The sequence below is a fragment of the Delphinapterus leucas genome, chromosome 16 (assembly GCF_059928025.1).
Source record: "Delphinapterus leucas isolate spDelLeu-1000000601 "Yukka" chromosome 16, BTC_Dleu_Yukka2, whole genome shotgun sequence".
In the NCBI taxonomy this organism is placed as follows: Eukaryota; Metazoa; Chordata; class Mammalia; order Artiodactyla; family Monodontidae; genus Delphinapterus; species Delphinapterus leucas.
In genome coordinates, this window is record NC_143144.1 from 81,850,679 (window position 1) to 81,867,588 (window position 16,910).

Consider the following 16,910-nt stretch of genomic DNA (forward strand, 5'->3'; position numbering starts at 1 on the left):
TTAAATTGCTACTTGAAATCCTGAAGTCATGTTTCAGGGGGACAGTGTGTGGAATAGGGAGAGAAGCTGGGAGCTGAGCAGATTTTGAGAAGTGATGTGTGGTCAAGCCCATGCCTTTGGTGCATTAAGGAGGCTTTGAACCCGCGCGCCGCTGGTGGATTATCTCATTAGATGGAAGAAACCCAAAGCAGAGCTGGGAAAGCTAATGTTGTGTCTCTCTTTCTTATTGATTGAATAAGTCTCGGGCTCCTGGATCTGTCTGCAGAGGTCAAGATCATTTTGAAAAGGAACACATGATACAGTGTTTGCTTTCACTCTGTTGCAAACCTCACAAGAAGGAATACTTTGTGGTCTGGTTAAATGCAGTGAATTTTTGTTGAATGCCTGCAAGGTATGGTGTTAGCTACTGTGGAAAATCCAGTGATTAACAAATGTTTACTTTCCCCAAGGAGTTGGGTCTGGAGGAAGAGACAGATATAGATAAGTAACCCTCCAAGGCCCTGCGGTGTCACAGAGCTCATAGGAAAGTTGGGAAGCAAGCAATTAATTCAGGTGTGCGTGTACCATTTTTTGGTCCGGGGGAAGACGTCAGAGTTCAGTAAGGATCTGGAAAAGGATGTGAAGTTAAAGGCAGCCCTTGTAGACAAGTGGGGTCTTCAGAGGGAGTGGGGGGAGGGGCATTCCTAGTGGCAGGAGCAGCTTGTGATAGGCCTGGGGTGGGGGGAAGGGGAGCTGAAGGAGGGGGAGTGGGGGGCGGAGACGAGATCGGAAAGGTGGACCGAAGTCAGATCCCACAGGGCTTTGAATGCTGGGCTGGAGAATTAGCCATTATTCAGGAAGCCAAGAGAAACCACGTAGTGTTTTGGAGTAAGATTTAAGGAAGGTAACTTTGGTGATGGAGACAGGATTTTATATAGGAAAGCAGCCTGAAGTATTATTTTTCATCTCAATGAGAGATGGTGAAGGCTTGGGTTAGGAAGAGTGGTGTGGTGTTGACAGTCTGGAAGGGACACCCCAGGGTCCCAGGGCTGCTGTCATTTGCTGTGCCTCCTCGAGCAAGTCATGACTCCTCTGGAGGCCTCTGTGTTTTCATCTGTTAAATGGGCTGAGGGACTGTAGTGTCCCCGCCCCCCCCCCCAATGTCAGAGTAGTCAAGTAGGTTTTTTTGTTTTTCCCTGAATAGGAGTTACATTTCATTGAATTCTTTTTCTGCACCGATTGGGATGATCATATGCTTTTTTATCATTTACTCTGTTAAAGTGGTGAATTACATTAATCTGTTTTCTGGATGTTAAGCCAACCTTGCATTTCTGGAATTACCTCAATTTGGGTTCTTCTGTGTAAGGAATGAGAAATCCATTACCATGATGTTGTAGACCCTGGTGGACTTCAGGAGTGCACAGGCACATTTGCCTGTCAGGGATCCAGGCTGGATGTTGTGATTTGTGGGAAGCCATCAGGAGGGCAACGTGAGGCCCAGAGAGGGCGAAGTTTGAGGAAGAGACCCTGCAGGGCTTTGGCATTCTGGCCTCTCATCCAGGCTGGCCTCTGGCCCTGTATAGCCCCTCCACTGGCTGCTCATGTATGGGCCGACTCTGAGCTGCTATAAACCCTGATGAGGGAAGTGGGAAAAATTTTATCTTCACCTCCTAGGACTGTCGTGAGTGTTGAATTAGCTGAACGTGTGAAGCTTTTAGCTCACTGGCTAGCCCAGGGAATATACTCAGTAAATGTCAGCCACTGTCATTACCAGCGTCATCACCCTCACCACCACCACCATCGTCATCTTCGTCTGTAGTATCGTCACCGTCAGTGTTATTAATAATCTTGGTGTAAATGGAAGCCCTCCTGTATGACTTATGAGCCACACTTCTTTCCTTACGTTCCTGGGCAGCCGTTTTTAGGGTGATCAGGAGGCTGAGCAGAGGAGATGCCTTTGGCTTTTCAACATCTCTGATGCACCTAAGCTGTGTGAAGCACGGACCAGAGTGTTTATTTTTTATTTTGGGAAAAAACGATCCATGCGCTTCCTTACTCTGTGCTGCTGCCGGCTCTGCCAGAAAAAAGCTACCCCCCCCCCCCAACACGCCATCCTGGGAAAGAAGCTCCCATTTCACTTTTCACGTGAATAACACGTCAAGCTTGTATGCTGGACTCTGCGGTCCAGGATTGAGAAATTCATGTTGAAGGTGCATTTATACCCAGTGACGCCGTTTCAAGCCAGGCTATTAAGAAAGGTAAATGGCTTTGAGGGGCAGGAATCGATGAAGGGCTCACCCACCAGCCAGAGGGAGGTGAAGGCTGCTCTCTCCAAAGATGTGAACGAAGGCGCGATGACCATGTTCTCTTGTAGAGGTGTTCCCACATCTTAACAGACGAGAGCGATAAAGAAGACAAACTGCAGAAAGGCCGCCATCTCTGTGCTTCTGTCAAGTAAAGACATTTTTAAAGCCAGATACCATCTGCCGTCATCATCCTTCGTAAAGGAGAAGATGCCTCTGGTCCTTCTCGTCTCTGCTTTCACCCCCCACCCCCAAAAAGGGGCAGCGTCGAAAGGTCCCATAATCAGAATAAGGCATAGCCTTTTACATTGAACACTTTGGGGCTTATTCAAGAAAAATTCACTGCATTGTTCTCATTTTTCTATCACCCAAGAATTGGGGAACCTCAGCCTCAGACTTGTTCAGATGCTTGCAACCCTGCTCAGCAGTGAATAAATCAACCACAGAATACCACTTTTATATTGTTTTCCACATTCCTTCCTGCATATGTTTCCTATTGCTGCCATAACAAACTACAAACTTAGGGGTTTAAAACAACACAAATTTATAATCTTACAGTTCTGGACGTCAGAAGTCCTGAAGTCAGCGTTTCGGCAGGGCTCTGTTCCTTCTGGAGGCTCTTGGGGAGAGTCCTTTCCTTGCCTAGTCCAGTTTCTAGAGGCTGCCAATACTCCTTGGCGTGTGGCCCCTTCCTTGCTTCCATGGTCACATCTCTGGCTGACTCTGACACTCCTGTTGTCTCTTGTGGAACCTTGTGATTTACATTGGACCCACCTGGATAACCCGGGATTAGCACCCCCATGTCAAGATCTTTAACCCAATCACATCTGCACTGGCCCCCTTTGCTGTGTAAGGGAGCATCCTCACAGGTTCTGGGATTTGGATGTGAACCTCTCTGTGGGCCATTTTTCTATCTGCCACACTTCCTCCTCCCTCCCACTTCCTCGTCCAATAATTTGTATAGTTGAGTCTTTTAATTTGCATTTAAATGTGGGATCCTTAAGGCTGGGGGCTGGGCAGCCATTGTTGTGGTCCAGGCTCTGCTGTGTCATTTGGGGCCACGGGCATAAACGCTCAGAGGCTCCCTTTCCCTTCATCTGTGAAATCATGGGTCTTCAAAGCCTCATTTCATAGTTAAATTTGAAATGTCTCTATTCTTGTATGAGATTTTCACAACTGCTTTTCTCTGCCTGCTTCAGAGATGGAGGGGCCACCGCTTAAAGGTTTTTGCATGTATGCCTTACAAATTCGCATGGACCTGAATGTATTTACAGTGGACTTGTCCATTTTATTTTATTTGTATTGTTTTTGATGTGTTTATTTTTTCCACATCTGTAATAGAACAGGCATGCTGGCAAGGATGCTGTTAAGAACGATGATAAATGCATTTATGGTTCCTGAAGGCTTTGAAAGTGGTGGTGCTGGGCTGGGAGAGGCTGGCATATGTTTTGAGCTTTCTTTATCTAATGCTGTTATTTCTTGTTAGAGATTCACCATAAAATGCTAAATAAACTTAATAACTACTAATAACCATTTATGTCAGTTGAGGACATTTAAATTTTATGAGTATGGGTGAAAATATAGGAAGATAACTGTGAAAATAGAATTTTCTATGTATATATGGTTATTGATGTTTTATTTTATTTTTTAACATCTTTATTGGAGTATAATTGCTTTACAATGGTGTGTTAGTTTCTGCCGTATAACAAAGTGAATCAACTATACATAAACATATATCCCCATATCTCCTCCCTCTTGTGTCTCCCTCCCACCCTCCGTATCCCACCCCTCTAGGTGGACACAAAGCACCTTTGTGAACATGTGATAGTCTGCTAAGTCTTTGTGGCAGTAAAAACAAAATACCCTCAAACACAATAAGAGCTTTTACAATTTACTAAGCGTTCACTGCGGGCAACACCTTGCATCAAATTAACAGATCCATTTCTTTTTTTTTTAATTTGGCTGCGCCGGGTCTTGGTTGCAACATGCGGGATCTTAGTTGCGGCATGTGGGATCTAGTTCCCTGACCAGGGATCGAACCCGGGCCCCCTGCATTGTGAGTGCAGAGTCTTAACCACTGGACCACCAGGGAAGTCCCAGCATTATTTTCTTTAAGACACAGAGTACACACACCATCCTATGAGGTAGATATCAGTCTCCTTATTATACATATGGGGAAGCTGAAGATGCGGAGGGTAGGGTGTTTGCTGGAGGTCACCCAGGTCTCCCTGGGGAGAGGTGGTACCCTGCCCACTCTGCCTGCTTCCAGAGACCGCAAATGCAGCTTGGTTATGGAGCTGGCGACAGGAAGTGTGCTGTGTTGCTGGGTGTTTTTGTAGAAGGGGTTTGAACATGCTTGGACTTGGCTCTCTGGGAGAGGTGACACGGGTGGGAAGACCCCTTTGGCAGGGGAGGAATAAGGAGTGACACACAGGTGTGGCTTCTTTCTTTCAAGGAGAAGCAGCGACAGGGGCCAGGGGTGTGTGGTTGGAAGGAGGGCCAGGCAGTCAGTCAGATGATGGAGGCCCCCCCATGCTTGTTGGAGAAGTTTGCACATGTTGTGACCAGGGAGGACTCCAGAAATGGACACAGTAATGGTGCCTGTAAAAGACAGCCTCGTCCAACAAGGTGTTCAGGATGGATGGATGAGAGTTTGATCCTGATTGATGAAAGGTTTACGATGAATTTTGCCTCAAGCCTGACATCTTTTTAGGGAGAATCCACTAGGAAGGAAAAAAATCACTGTGTTTATTTATTTTTATTGAGAGTAAGCTAATTGAATATTTGGGAGTCATAAGCAGTGTGATTGTTGCCTTTATCTCCATGCTTGAGCAAAAGTATGACCTGAATTTAATGGAATGACTTTTACGTTCTCAGCTAGGAGGAACAGAACTGCTTTTTTTAAAAAAATTATTTATTAATTTATTATTTATTTATTTTTGGCTGCGCCGGGTCTTAGTTGCAGCATGCGGAATCTTTGTTGCGGCATGCAGACTTCTTAGTTGTGGCATGCAAACTCTTAGTTGCGGCGTGTAGGATCTAGTTCCCCGACCAGGGATCGGACCCCGGTCCCCTGCAGTGGGAGCGTGGAGTCTTGCCCATTGGACCACCAGGGAAGTCCCAGGGATTTCAGACATTTGTTGCATATTGTCAGTTTGAAGGATTGCTTCCTAATATTAGACCTATTTTTTTGCCTGTTTGATTGCTTAATAGCAGCATTGGCTATGTAGTAATTTAAAGAATCAGTTTGATTTTCAAAAAATATTCAGTCCATGTGTCATTGATTTACAGATAGGAAAAAGTCATCTAATGAAAAAAGTCTGTTAATGGAAATATAAGACAGTATATGAAGTGATAATTGAAATGTTGTTGACAAGAGCTTTAGTTTTCTTTCTGTTATAAACATTATTCCACCATAAAAAGAAATGAGGTTCTGATACGTGGTACGATGTGCGTACACCTTGAAAACATTATGCTAAGTGGAAGAAGCAGACACAAAAGGATAATACTGTATGATTAACGGGGTGGCTGGAGTAGTCAGATTCATAGAGACAGAAAGTGAGTTACAGGTTATCAGGGGTTGGCGGAGGGAGTGATAGGGAGTGATTGCTTAATGGTTATGGGGTTTCTGTTTGGAGTGATGAAAAAGTTCTGGAACTTGATGGTGGTGATGGGAGAGCAACACTGTGAATGTAACTAACATCACTGAATTGTACACTTAAAAATAGTTAAAAAGGCAAATTTCACATCATACGTATTTTACCACAATAAACCACTTGTGGTTTTCTGGCGTTATGAGTAGTTATGAATTTCTTCTTCTTAAACTGAGGACCCTTGAAAAAAAAGCCTCCTTTTGTGGGTATCAGAGAGGATAGGATGATCCAGGCAAAGACTGAATATTTCAATCTTAAAAATGGCAGAAACAATCCAGCATAGTTACCTTTACTAATATCTTCTTACCTCTTTTTCCTCTGAACAGCTTTTTATAACTATGATGCCAGGGGAGCGGATGAACTTTCTTTACAAATAGGAGACACCGTGCACATCCTGGAAACGTATGAAGGTGCGTATTTATTTTGGTGTCTTTCTGTTTGTAGTTTTGTGCAGTTAGTACATTTTTCAGTGCGTAATGGGCAAAGCATTACCCTGTTAGGAAAGCGTGTATGGTTGGTTTTCTTGCATGATAGATGCTCTGTCGGGAAAGGGCAGTGGTGAGGTTATCTGTTATTTAAATCAGTTTTTTTTTTTTTTTTAAATTTAAGGTGAACTTAAAACTAAATTCCTAAACTTTTAACCTCTCAAGTTTTCTGTTGAAATAGTTGTTTTATTGTTAAGAAAAAAACCCCCATTGTTTCCTTTTTGGCAAATGTATGCCCATCTTGACTGTTAATAACTGACCACTTGAAAAAAAATTTTTAAATACATTTAAGATATTTTCGTGTTAGGCTCATTGTTTTGAGGTGTTTTATGTGAATGGTGAGACTTTCTATGCTCTCACGTAGATTTGTTAACAACTTCCTGAGAGGAACCAAAATTGTCATTTCTTATTTCCTTTTTAAAAAATCTATGACCCCATTTTCTGAATGGTGAACAGAGATTGTCACAGCTTTGTGGGATGTGGTCCAGTAAAGCAATTGTTGTAATCATCCAATAAATATACTGTCGGTGACAGTGGTTTCCTGATGTCCTTGGGTTTTCAGACAATTGGTTTTCATATTTAGGGTTTTGCAAATCATTAAAACGGGACACCTTTCGTTTTATGCTGTGGTTTATCGTTGCACAGAAAAGGAGCAATAACGGGCTTGAGTTTTAGACTCCTCACATGTGTGAGAGGAGTGTTGGTGGCTTTGTTTCTTGTTCAAAGGGGGTGACTTCCATATAACATAGGAAAAAAGAGAACTGATTAAAATTGATAATTCCAACAGCAAAATTGCTTTCAGATTGGGTTTAGCCAGACCCTTCCAAGTAGGAGGTTGGGTGACGGGGAGAGGAAATTGCACACATCCCGTAGTAATCACAAATTGATCTTCAGACTCGGTCTTTTACGTTCTCTGCACGCGAGTGACACAGCGTTCAGCTTCTGTGCACCAGGCAAGCTGCAGCTTGCTCCTGTGTTCCTGGAGAAGCGCAAACCCATTAAAATACCCGTGTCCACGTCCATGTCCCTCATTTCCCCATCTGACTCATGCTGGCTTGGAATTCCATTCCATTTGCACCTTTTACCCTAAGAAATGTCCTACTGGGGGGAAAAAAAAATCAGCTTTTGTGTCATATGCCTGGAAGCAGATGTAATACTGCAAAAACGGTCTTTATGTGAATGAGTAGCTGCAATGGGCACCTTCTGCCTGGTTTCAGTTTTTACAGCTGACATTTGGATTGCCTTATCTGCTCCCAGTATATATATGGCCAGTGACTGAGAGGAAATAGAGAAATTAACTAGAGGTTAAGGATCAAAGCTCTCATCTCAGACACTTTTCAGATCTGAAGGAGAAGTGCTCTTACATCTTTTTTTATTTCTGCCCCCGGTCAGTTGCATTTGAAATCCTGGTTAATAAACACTGGGCAATGACGTCATTCCTGAATAGATAACAATTTCCTGTGCAGCCCCGGGGTAGCAGGGGCTGCGACTTCTTGTTTTTTGCTTTGTAAGAAGAATGCACTCTTTAAACAGGGGAATCCTTGGGTGAGTCGATGATCCCTGTACATTTAACTAAAAAAAATAATTGGTGGCAGGCATTTGACTGTTTGGCCAGCATCGTGATACAGGATTCTTCGGTGAGGACTTAGTTTCCGGGCTCATCAGCCTTCTAAGTCCTGATAAAAATATTCCAGGCTTTGTAAAGACCCTGTGACATAAAACGACTTCCCCTTCTTTAACTGCTGTCTTTTTTGGTTTTAGTCAGAATCCGATCAGAGAAATGCATTTGGGGAAGTAGTTTTGATTTTGGGAAACTTGGTGACTTTATTATCATCAAATAACAATGGAATAATTGTTTTTCTGCTCTTTCCTCTTGTTCTGTTTATATTTTATGGATTATATTAGCGTTTGGCATTCTCTTCTTCTTTTCTCCTCACCCCTTCCACTTTTCCCCTAAGAAAATTTATTTATGGTTGTCAAATTTAACTTTCCCTTTCTATGTGATCCTGTTCAGGGTAGGGTACTACTGGGATTGCTCCGGAGAATATAATTTCTAGATGATTATTCCTTATATTAAGGTTCAAAGAACACGTTTACCTGCAAGTTATGGTTAATTTTTCTGTCTCAGGCTCATGGAGGCTTGGAGCACAGAACAAAGAAAAGAACTTTTCCGGTCACCAGGGAGGTGGACTGAGCTTTGAGGGGTCATTCGGGGTATGCCTCTGCCTTTAAGCAGTGTCCAGGGTCAACCAGACAGGAGAGGTGAGCCCAGGTCACCGATGTTGATTAAGTGACTCTCCAGCCAAGGAGATGCCAGTCCTGTCACCTGCTCATTTCCAGAAGGATCTCCACGGGCTGGATGCTGTGCCTGTGTGAGAGGACAGCATTGCACCCAGATCAGGAAGGCATTCTTTTGATGAAACCACAACACTGGAACTTAATTTATTCAAAATTTTCAAAGTGATAATGATCTATTTTCTTCCAAAATGCACCTTAATTCCTTTTCCTGCCACCAGCATCTGTCAACTGAAGGTCTTGAGAGGACTGCCTCTGGGTTTCCTGGGGCGACTGTAACAAAGTACCACACAGTGGGGAGTTTAAACAACAGAAATGTGTTCCCGCACAGTTCTGGAGGCTGTAAGTCCAAGACCAAGGTGTCGGCAGGGTTGGTTGCTTCTCAGGGCTGAGAGGGGCAAGCTGTTCCACGGGTCTCCCCAAGCTCTGGTGGTTTGCTGACATCGCTGGCATTCCTTGCCTTGTAGATGCAACGCCCTAGATTCTGCCTGTGTGATCACATGGCGTCCTCCCTGCGCTTGACTTTGACTGTCTATTCCTCCTTTTTATAAGGACACTGTATTGGATTAGGTCCACTGTAATGACCTCATCTTAACTTGATTATCTGCCAAGACCCTATTTCTAGATAAGGGTACACCCACAGGTGGAGGGAGTTAGGACTTCAACATCTGTTTGGGGTGGGCAGAACACAGTTCAACCCACAACCCACTACAAACAAAGTAGTCATGTTGATAAGGCTCTCATTTCACAGAAGACCACCAGGCCCTCCAGTGCAGCCTCCACCCAGCAGGCATCCTTTGCACCTTGTCCCAGGTGACCGGCCACCTGGCCCCAGCCTAGTGGAAGAGCACCGCAGCCGTGCTTCTCATCCTGTGTTGCTTCCAGAACCTCCATCCTCTGGGCTGGGTCTGCGCCCTGCCGCCGGCCCGGGTGCCTGCAAAATATTGTACCCAGGACAGCTCCAGAACGCCCAGTGTGCACGCAGATGCTGTCCATTAGGGCATGGTTTGGTCAGATCCGGCCTTTGGCTGTCTTGTAGTTCAGTACTCAGAGCAGGACACAGTACACCTGACACAGGTGACTGTGCTGTCCATCCAGGCAGGTACTTGTGAGGTGGGCAGGACCCAGGACCTTAGTGATCTAGTTTCCTCCTGTCCTACCTGAGCCCCAGCCTTTTATTTTTTAATATTTATAATTTATTTACTTATTTGGTTGCTCCGGCTCCTTAGTTGCGGCATGCGTGTGGGATCTAGTTCCCTGACCAGGGATCGAACCTGGTCCCTCTGCATTGGGAGCGCGGAGTCTTATCCACTGCGCCACCAGGGAAGTCCCCCCAGCCTTCTTCTCACACGTGTCCTAGCTTTGCTGCCGGTGGCTTCTCAGATGCTTGGTGAGCGCCCCTCTGCACCTGTGCTCTGCCGGGCCTCCCTCCTCCTTCCTCCATCTGACTAGCCATCCTTGAAGACTCCGCCTAAGCACACCTCCCTGGGCAGAAGCTCCCTTCCGACTCCCTTGCGCCTGCTTTGTTCTGCCTGGTCCTGTCCTCAGCTGGTTCCAGCCCTGGACTTGAGTGTGTGTGCTCCTGTCCTGTAGGGAACGCTCCAGTGTATCCACTGACTTGGCTGCCCTTTTCCTGGGCTGGACGGGGCCCTCCCTGAGTTTCAGGACTACGTCTGACCTATACTTGCCGTTGGGGGGCGGGTGTCTCTTGTTTGGAGCAGGTTGGTTGAGCCCTGCCTGGGAGGAGTGAATCAGCCTGTTAATTCAATGAGCCATGCACCTTTCTGCTCCTATAGCTGCATTCCCACTGGCCTGCCCCTCCAAAGCAGCAGCAACTCATCATCCTGAAGGGGGGCACCCTGCCCCCACTTCCCTGCATGAAACCTCTGGAGGGATGTCCTCTCTCCTCCATGCTCAAATCTCTGCCCTTGGTGGTGGCTTGAGCCCTGCTTGTCGTAGGGGAATCTTCTGGTGTGTGAGCCCTTGGAGGGCAGAAATTGGGTCTAATCTATTGATATTTCTACATTTGCTCTGTCTAGTGTGGCCTCTGGCACATAGTCTGCGTTCTCAGTTGGTGGAAGGAATAGCAGATGCAGAAATTCTTGGGAAGGGAAAGCCTAGGTGTTCCTTTTGCTTAGGAAGAGGCCATTAAAAAAGAAACCACCGTCTGTTATCATAAAGTAAAATCAAAGGACCCCCTTATCTTTTTATCCCGGTAGCTCAACTCTTTCTTCTCTTCCTTCTTCTGGAAAACCCTTCTGCTGTGTTTGAAGTGAATTTTTCTCTTGGCCTGTACTGGTTGGTGTATATATATATATATATATATATAAATATTTTTAATAGATCTTTATTGGAGTATAATTGCTTCACAATACCGTGTTAGTTTCTGTTGCACGACAAAGCGAATCAGCCATCTGCATACACATGTCCCCATATCCCCTCCCTCTTGAGCTTCCCTCCCATCCTCCCTTTCCCACCCCTCTAGGTCATATATACATGTGGTTGTAGCTCTCATTCTGTTTCCTTCTTTTAAAAAAATTAGTTATTTTTGGCTGCGTTGGGTCTTCGTTGCTGCGCGCGGGCTTTCTCTAGTTGTGGCGAGTAGGGGCTACTCTTTCTTGCAGTGCGCGGGCTTCTCATTGCGGTGGCTTCTCTTATGGGGCACAGGCTCTAGGTGCACGGGCTTCGGTAGTTGTGGCACGTGGGCTCAGTATTTGTGGCTTGTGGGCTCTAGAGCGCAGGCTCGGTAGTTGTGGCGCACGGGCTCAGTATTTGTGGCTTGCGGGCTCTAGAGTAGTTGTGGCACAAGGGCTTAGCTGCTCCGCAGTATGTGAGATCCCCCTGGACCAGGGCTTGAACCTGTGTCCCCTGCATTGGCAGGCGGATTCTTAACCGCTGCGCCACAATGAGGGAAGACCCTCATTCTGTTTCTTACCTTTTTACTCAGCACTGTGCTCCAAGACGCAGTCCTGTTGTGTGTATATATTTAGTCCGTGGCCCTCACTGCTCTGTGTGCACCTGCATGTTTTGCTAACCACCCTCCAGTTCTGGGCACTCATTCTGCCCCCGTAGATCACGCTGCCATGGGCCTCCTGTGTCTGCCCCGCTGCGTGTGGATGGGTATGTGGGATGTCTTTGGGGTGCACGGCTGCTCGCGGGGTGTGGGGTTATATACTCTGGATAAGTAGGGTCACGCTCACACTGGTTGTGTGGTCTCCACTCCCATCCTCAGTGCCAGGGGCTGCCGGAATCCTGCAGCACTGGAATTTCCCTCCCTATAATAACCGTGCACTGGGATTTCCCTCCCTGTAATAACCGTGCACTGGGATTTCCCTCTCTATAATAACCGTGCAGTAACATTATGTTTGAAATTTTGATTTATCTGATTATTAGTGTGAGCATCTCTTCATTCATGTGTAAGTCTCTTAGGTTCCTTCTTCTATACGTTGTTGATAAACGTTGCTTATTTTTGACTTGGTTTCTGTCTTCTTCTTGCCACGTTGAAGTATTTCCTTAGATGTTCTAGGACATTCATCCCATGTCAGTTTCAGAAAAGAAAGGGCCAAGTAATACTGAAAATACAGGAAGGATAAAATAACAGGATAGCGGACAGTCCTTTACATTGAATACAGCCTTTTGAACTTTTTCCATTTCACTGTCTGTGAACATTGTCCTGGGTGGATGCTGATTCTGGCCTTGGCAGGTAGAAACCCGCGAAGGAGACAGTGCATGGCTCTCAGGAGGTAATCCTCCAAACGTTCAGGAAAATCTAGGCATTTTGTGTCTGCGGTGCCCCCTAGTCAATCTGTGCAGTTCCCTTGTCAGGAAATGAAATGGGTTCATTGGTTGTATCCAGGTCTTAGCAAATCCTTTGCGAGGCTCCTAGCAATTTCCAGCTTCTTTTCTGAATGCTCAGAAAGCATCTCTTCATAGTGCCTGGAGGATCTTAACCCCGTCACTTTCTGGTTCCTCTCCACCTCTGGTTGTTAAATTATTGCTCTGTTAGAGGTGTGTGATCATTGGTGCAATATAGGCCCGTTTTCAGGTTCTGGGCACCTTCATTCATGTATCCCAGGTTTCTGAGGTTTGACTATTTCATACTGTATAAAAACCCAATACTTGGATGTTCTCTGGGAGTTGACTCGACTGGCACTTTCCAAGTATCTCCGTCCTTTTGCTCCTGGGGGGCTGAGTTGGAATTTGTCCGAGCTTCTGATTTCCTTTTCTGGAGTGAGGTGGCCTAAAGCAGCTTCAGAGTGTTTGGGATAAGGAAACATCCACCGATGTCCTGCCGTGGTGTAGTTGTTGGGAGGTAGGTGACCGGCCGTGGACCCCTGGGCACTGGCAGGGACAATTTCTGCCCTCAGTTGAAGTGGAGGGGACAAGGGAGTGGTCCGGTCCAGTCCGGCACTGAATGTCTCTTCCATTTGGCATTTAATTCCTGCCAGCAGTGCTAGCACGTCTGTCTTCTGCTCTGTTTGCTTGTCCTCCCCACGTGAGGGAATGGGAACTTGAATCTAGGCCAGACCCCAAGGGGGTAGGCGGACCCATATTCCTGGGCCCGGTGCTTCCTGTTGGGGGTCCAGCCTTTGCCACAGAAGCACTTTGTGCGATCGTGGCTGCTCCAGGGCAAAGCCGCCCTCCATCCCTTAGAGGGAGGAAGTCGGCTCTCAATAGGATTTCTGTTTTGCAGCAGCTCTTGATGATCTGAGGATGCTGGTATGTGCACTTGGCAGTGACCCCGCTCCATCCGGCGGAGGAACAGATACGAAAATGCACACTCCAGGAGGCTGCCTAGGGCCGGATGGTCAAAAGGACCACTCCTCCTCCTGGAACCCTGCTTCTTCAGTTCTCATTGGCGCCTTCAAGGCCGCGTGCGGCAGGTGCAGGTGAAGGAGCTGGAGGTCTGTGTGAAGAGGCCCCTGGCCAGGCTTCAAGCGTGGTTTTGAGATGCTGTTTAGGAGACCCCATAGCATCTCTCCAAAGCCTTAGGATTACTGAGTTCTGTTACGGGCTGACTTCCCTGGTTCTGCAAACAATGAGTTCTTGACAGCGGGAAGGTGCTGTTAGGACGCTGTGATGTCTCCTTGTACTAACTGTTTCGCTTTTGTGTTTGTTTAGGGTGGTACAGAGGTTACACCTTAAGGAAAAAGTCTAAGAAGGTAAGTCCTTGTTATTAAACACAGTGCATGTCCCTTCATAAATCACAATAGGCGAGGAAGTAAATTCTGTCTCATGGTGCCTAAGAGTTGTCCTTATATATCTCTTTCTCTGAATTCAGAAAATACATGGGTTGAAATGTGGGCTACCCTGAATTGTTTTCTTTAAAAAATTTTTTTAATTAAAAAAATTTTATTTTATTAATTGAAGTATAATTGATTATCAATGTTGTGTTAGTTTCAGGTGTACAGCAAAGTGGTTCAGTTATACATATATCCATTTTTTTCAGATTCTTCTCCCATACAGGTTGTTACAAAATATTGAGTAGAGTTCCCTGTGCTATACAGTAGGTCCTTGTTAGTTATCTATTCTATATATAGTAGTGTGTATATGTTAACCCCAAACTTCTAATTTATCACTTCCCTTCCTGAATTGTTTTCTTCTGAACAACATATGTACGTAGAAATTGCAGTTTCATTTCTGTGAGTGAATGGCTGGGCTGTGGCGTGATATTGACCTGCTGTCATGAGAGGTGGACTCTTCTTTTCCTGGTAGAATTCTGCATCCTGTTTAAGCACAGGGTGTGTAAGAGAATGATCTGGGTATAATGACTTGGGAAGAAAGTACTGCTCACTATTTTCAATCTTGCATTATCCTTGATGATAAATTAGCAGATTTGCAGCGCTCACGCTTGCTTTTTCCCCTCTTGCTTATAACTATTTTTATACTGCTTACGTCGCTGGCAAAAGAAAGAGGTTCTGCCTTCCAGGGCAGTTTGCATGCGTGGTTGTTTGAATTTCTGAAGCTAAGATGTGCGGTTACATTGTGGTGGACAGTCCCGTACACAGTTCTGTTGTGGCTTTTCCGTTCTCAGCTTCACAAAATCTAATGACGGCTCTTCCATTTCATTCTACGATTCTGAAGTACTGTTCCATTCTAAGCTGTGGTTTGGCTGTCCACGTTACCTTATAAAATCTCATTATACTTGACAGATGGTTCATTTTATTTCTGTTTCTTAGCTTGGCCTCTCATTATCTAGTTACTGGGCTGGGCTCCTCTTGTGGTCCGGAGCCTGTAGCTAAGGCTGCTGGAGTCCAGCTGTGCAAGCACAGGGCCTTCTTCATCTGCTTTCCCCAGACGCCCTGCTCTCAGGCTGTGCCAGACAGGTGGGAGCTGTCCATCCTCTGGTCTCAGTCACCTCGGAGGCCTCCAGGCTGAGCTTCGCGGCAGCCTTTCTCTGGCATAGTCTGTCCTAATGTGAGAGATACTGTTAGGGATACCTGGTGAGCCAGATCTGCAAATGGGAGCCAGGACCTCCCACCTCCACCCTGCCGAGCTCAGACTGGGCTATGAGTCTCTACACATCCAATGACCTGGAGCCTTGAGCTTTGAACAAGGTAGATTCCAACCAGGTGGCTGGTGGAATAGATTTCTCCAGGGAAAGTTCTATTTTCACATTGATTATCTCTTCCATAATTTGGGATTAGCAGGTGCAAGCTATTACATATAAGATGGATAAACTACAAGGTCCTATTGTATAACACAGGGAACTATATTCAATATCTTGTGATAAACCATCATGGAAAAGAATATGAAAAAGAATGTGTGTGTGTGTGTGTGTGTGTGTATATATATATATTTATTTAACTGAGTCACTTTGCTATACAGCAGAAATTAACACAACATTGTAAATCAACTATACTTCAATAAAAAAAAAAAAAGAATGTATTCCTGCAGATGAAAACCTGAGGTTCATGTGAGAAAGCCACAATTGAGGACTTGATTAATAAAGAGATTAGGGCTATGAACCATCCCCCTCCCCAGTGACAAAGCGCTAGGTGCATCCCAGGGAAGCTGTGCACTTTTCTTTGATATTTGGTGTCTGGTACCACCTTCCCAGTCGGGATCTCTCCCAACTCCTCATGCCTCCATGGGCCCTAATCCTTCCTCCCCTGCACCACAGGGCCCTGACTTTACAGCTCATAGAGCTGGGTAGGGGCATATTTATTTTTCCACCTAAAATCTTCATTAGCAGATGAGGAAATTGAAGCCTTAAAAGGGTCGGTTGTGATTTTGCATCAGCACCCCTGCCCCAGGCGGTAGCAGAGAAGGGACTTGGCTCCTAGTAACCTGACTCTGTGTTCTGGAAGCATCCTTTTATCGGTATTCACAAATGAGCAATAGATCTGGGCTGGTCCCGACTGCCCCAGCTGGAGAAGTTGCTCATTGCAGGCTTCCCTGGTGGCAAAGTGGTTAAGAATTCCACCTGCCAATGCAGGGAATACGGGTTCAATCCCTGGTCTGGGAAGATCCCACATGCCGCGGAGCAACTAAGCCCGTGCACCACAACTACTAAGCCTGTGCTCTAGAGCCCGTGAATCACAACTACTAAGCCCGCGTGCCACAGCTACTGAAGCCCACGTGCCTAGAGCCTGTGCTCCACAAAAAGAGAAGCCACCGCAATGAGAAGCCCGCGCACCGCTACGAAGAGTAGCCCCCGCTCGCTGCAACTAGAGAAAGCCCGCGCGCAGCAACGAAGACCCAATGCAGCCAAAAATAAAATGAATTAAAAAAAAAAAGTCACTTACTTCAAGCCTCCAGATGTGTCCAGCCTCATTTCTTTCACTGTCCCTTCTGTGGCTCCATGATTCTCGAGAGCAGGTTCACCGAGACTGAGGGACATCTCTGGACATGGGCAGGGGGCGAGACTGGCTTATTTGTATGCGTGTCCGTCCCGTCGTCCCTCCCCACCCCGTGCTCACCTTTTGACATCAAATGTGCACCTGGAGACCGTCCTGGGATCTGGAGGTGTCCTAGCATCGGGCACCCGCAGTCCTCTTTGGTGGTCAGCCTCTGTCTTTCTGCCTGATTCCTTCCCTCTCTGTGATAATTCTTCCTTACATGTAGTGCGGCCACTTCCCTGGCAGGCAGGAGGAACCTGAACCAGTGGTGCCCATGCCTCCTTCCCAAGCAGGATTAGTAGGGTGGTTTCTGGATTTCCTGTGGAAATCCTTCGGGGCCAGATGCCAGGGAAA

At 46.1% G+C, this 16,910-nt stretch overlaps 1 protein-coding gene and 1 non-coding gene across 2 annotated transcripts in view; one reads left to right on the forward strand and one right to left on the reverse strand.

The window, feature by feature from the left end:
* Window positions 1-16,910, forward strand: part of DOCK1 (dedicator of cytokinesis 1) — a 527,459-nt gene that overhangs the window by 44,537 nt on the left and 466,012 nt on the right. The window contains exons 2-3 of the mRNA XM_089898353.1: window positions 6,262-6,345; window positions 13,837-13,877. Of these exons, the coding sequence (XP_089754479.1) occupies window positions 6,262-6,345; window positions 13,837-13,877 (125 nt within the window). The remainder of the gene's footprint in view (window positions 1-6,261; window positions 6,346-13,836; window positions 13,878-16,910) is intronic.
* TRNAV-CAC (transfer RNA valine (anticodon CAC)) lies at window positions 4,302-4,374 on the reverse strand. Its single transcript has one exon. It is a non-coding gene; the product is annotated as a tRNA-Val (tRNA).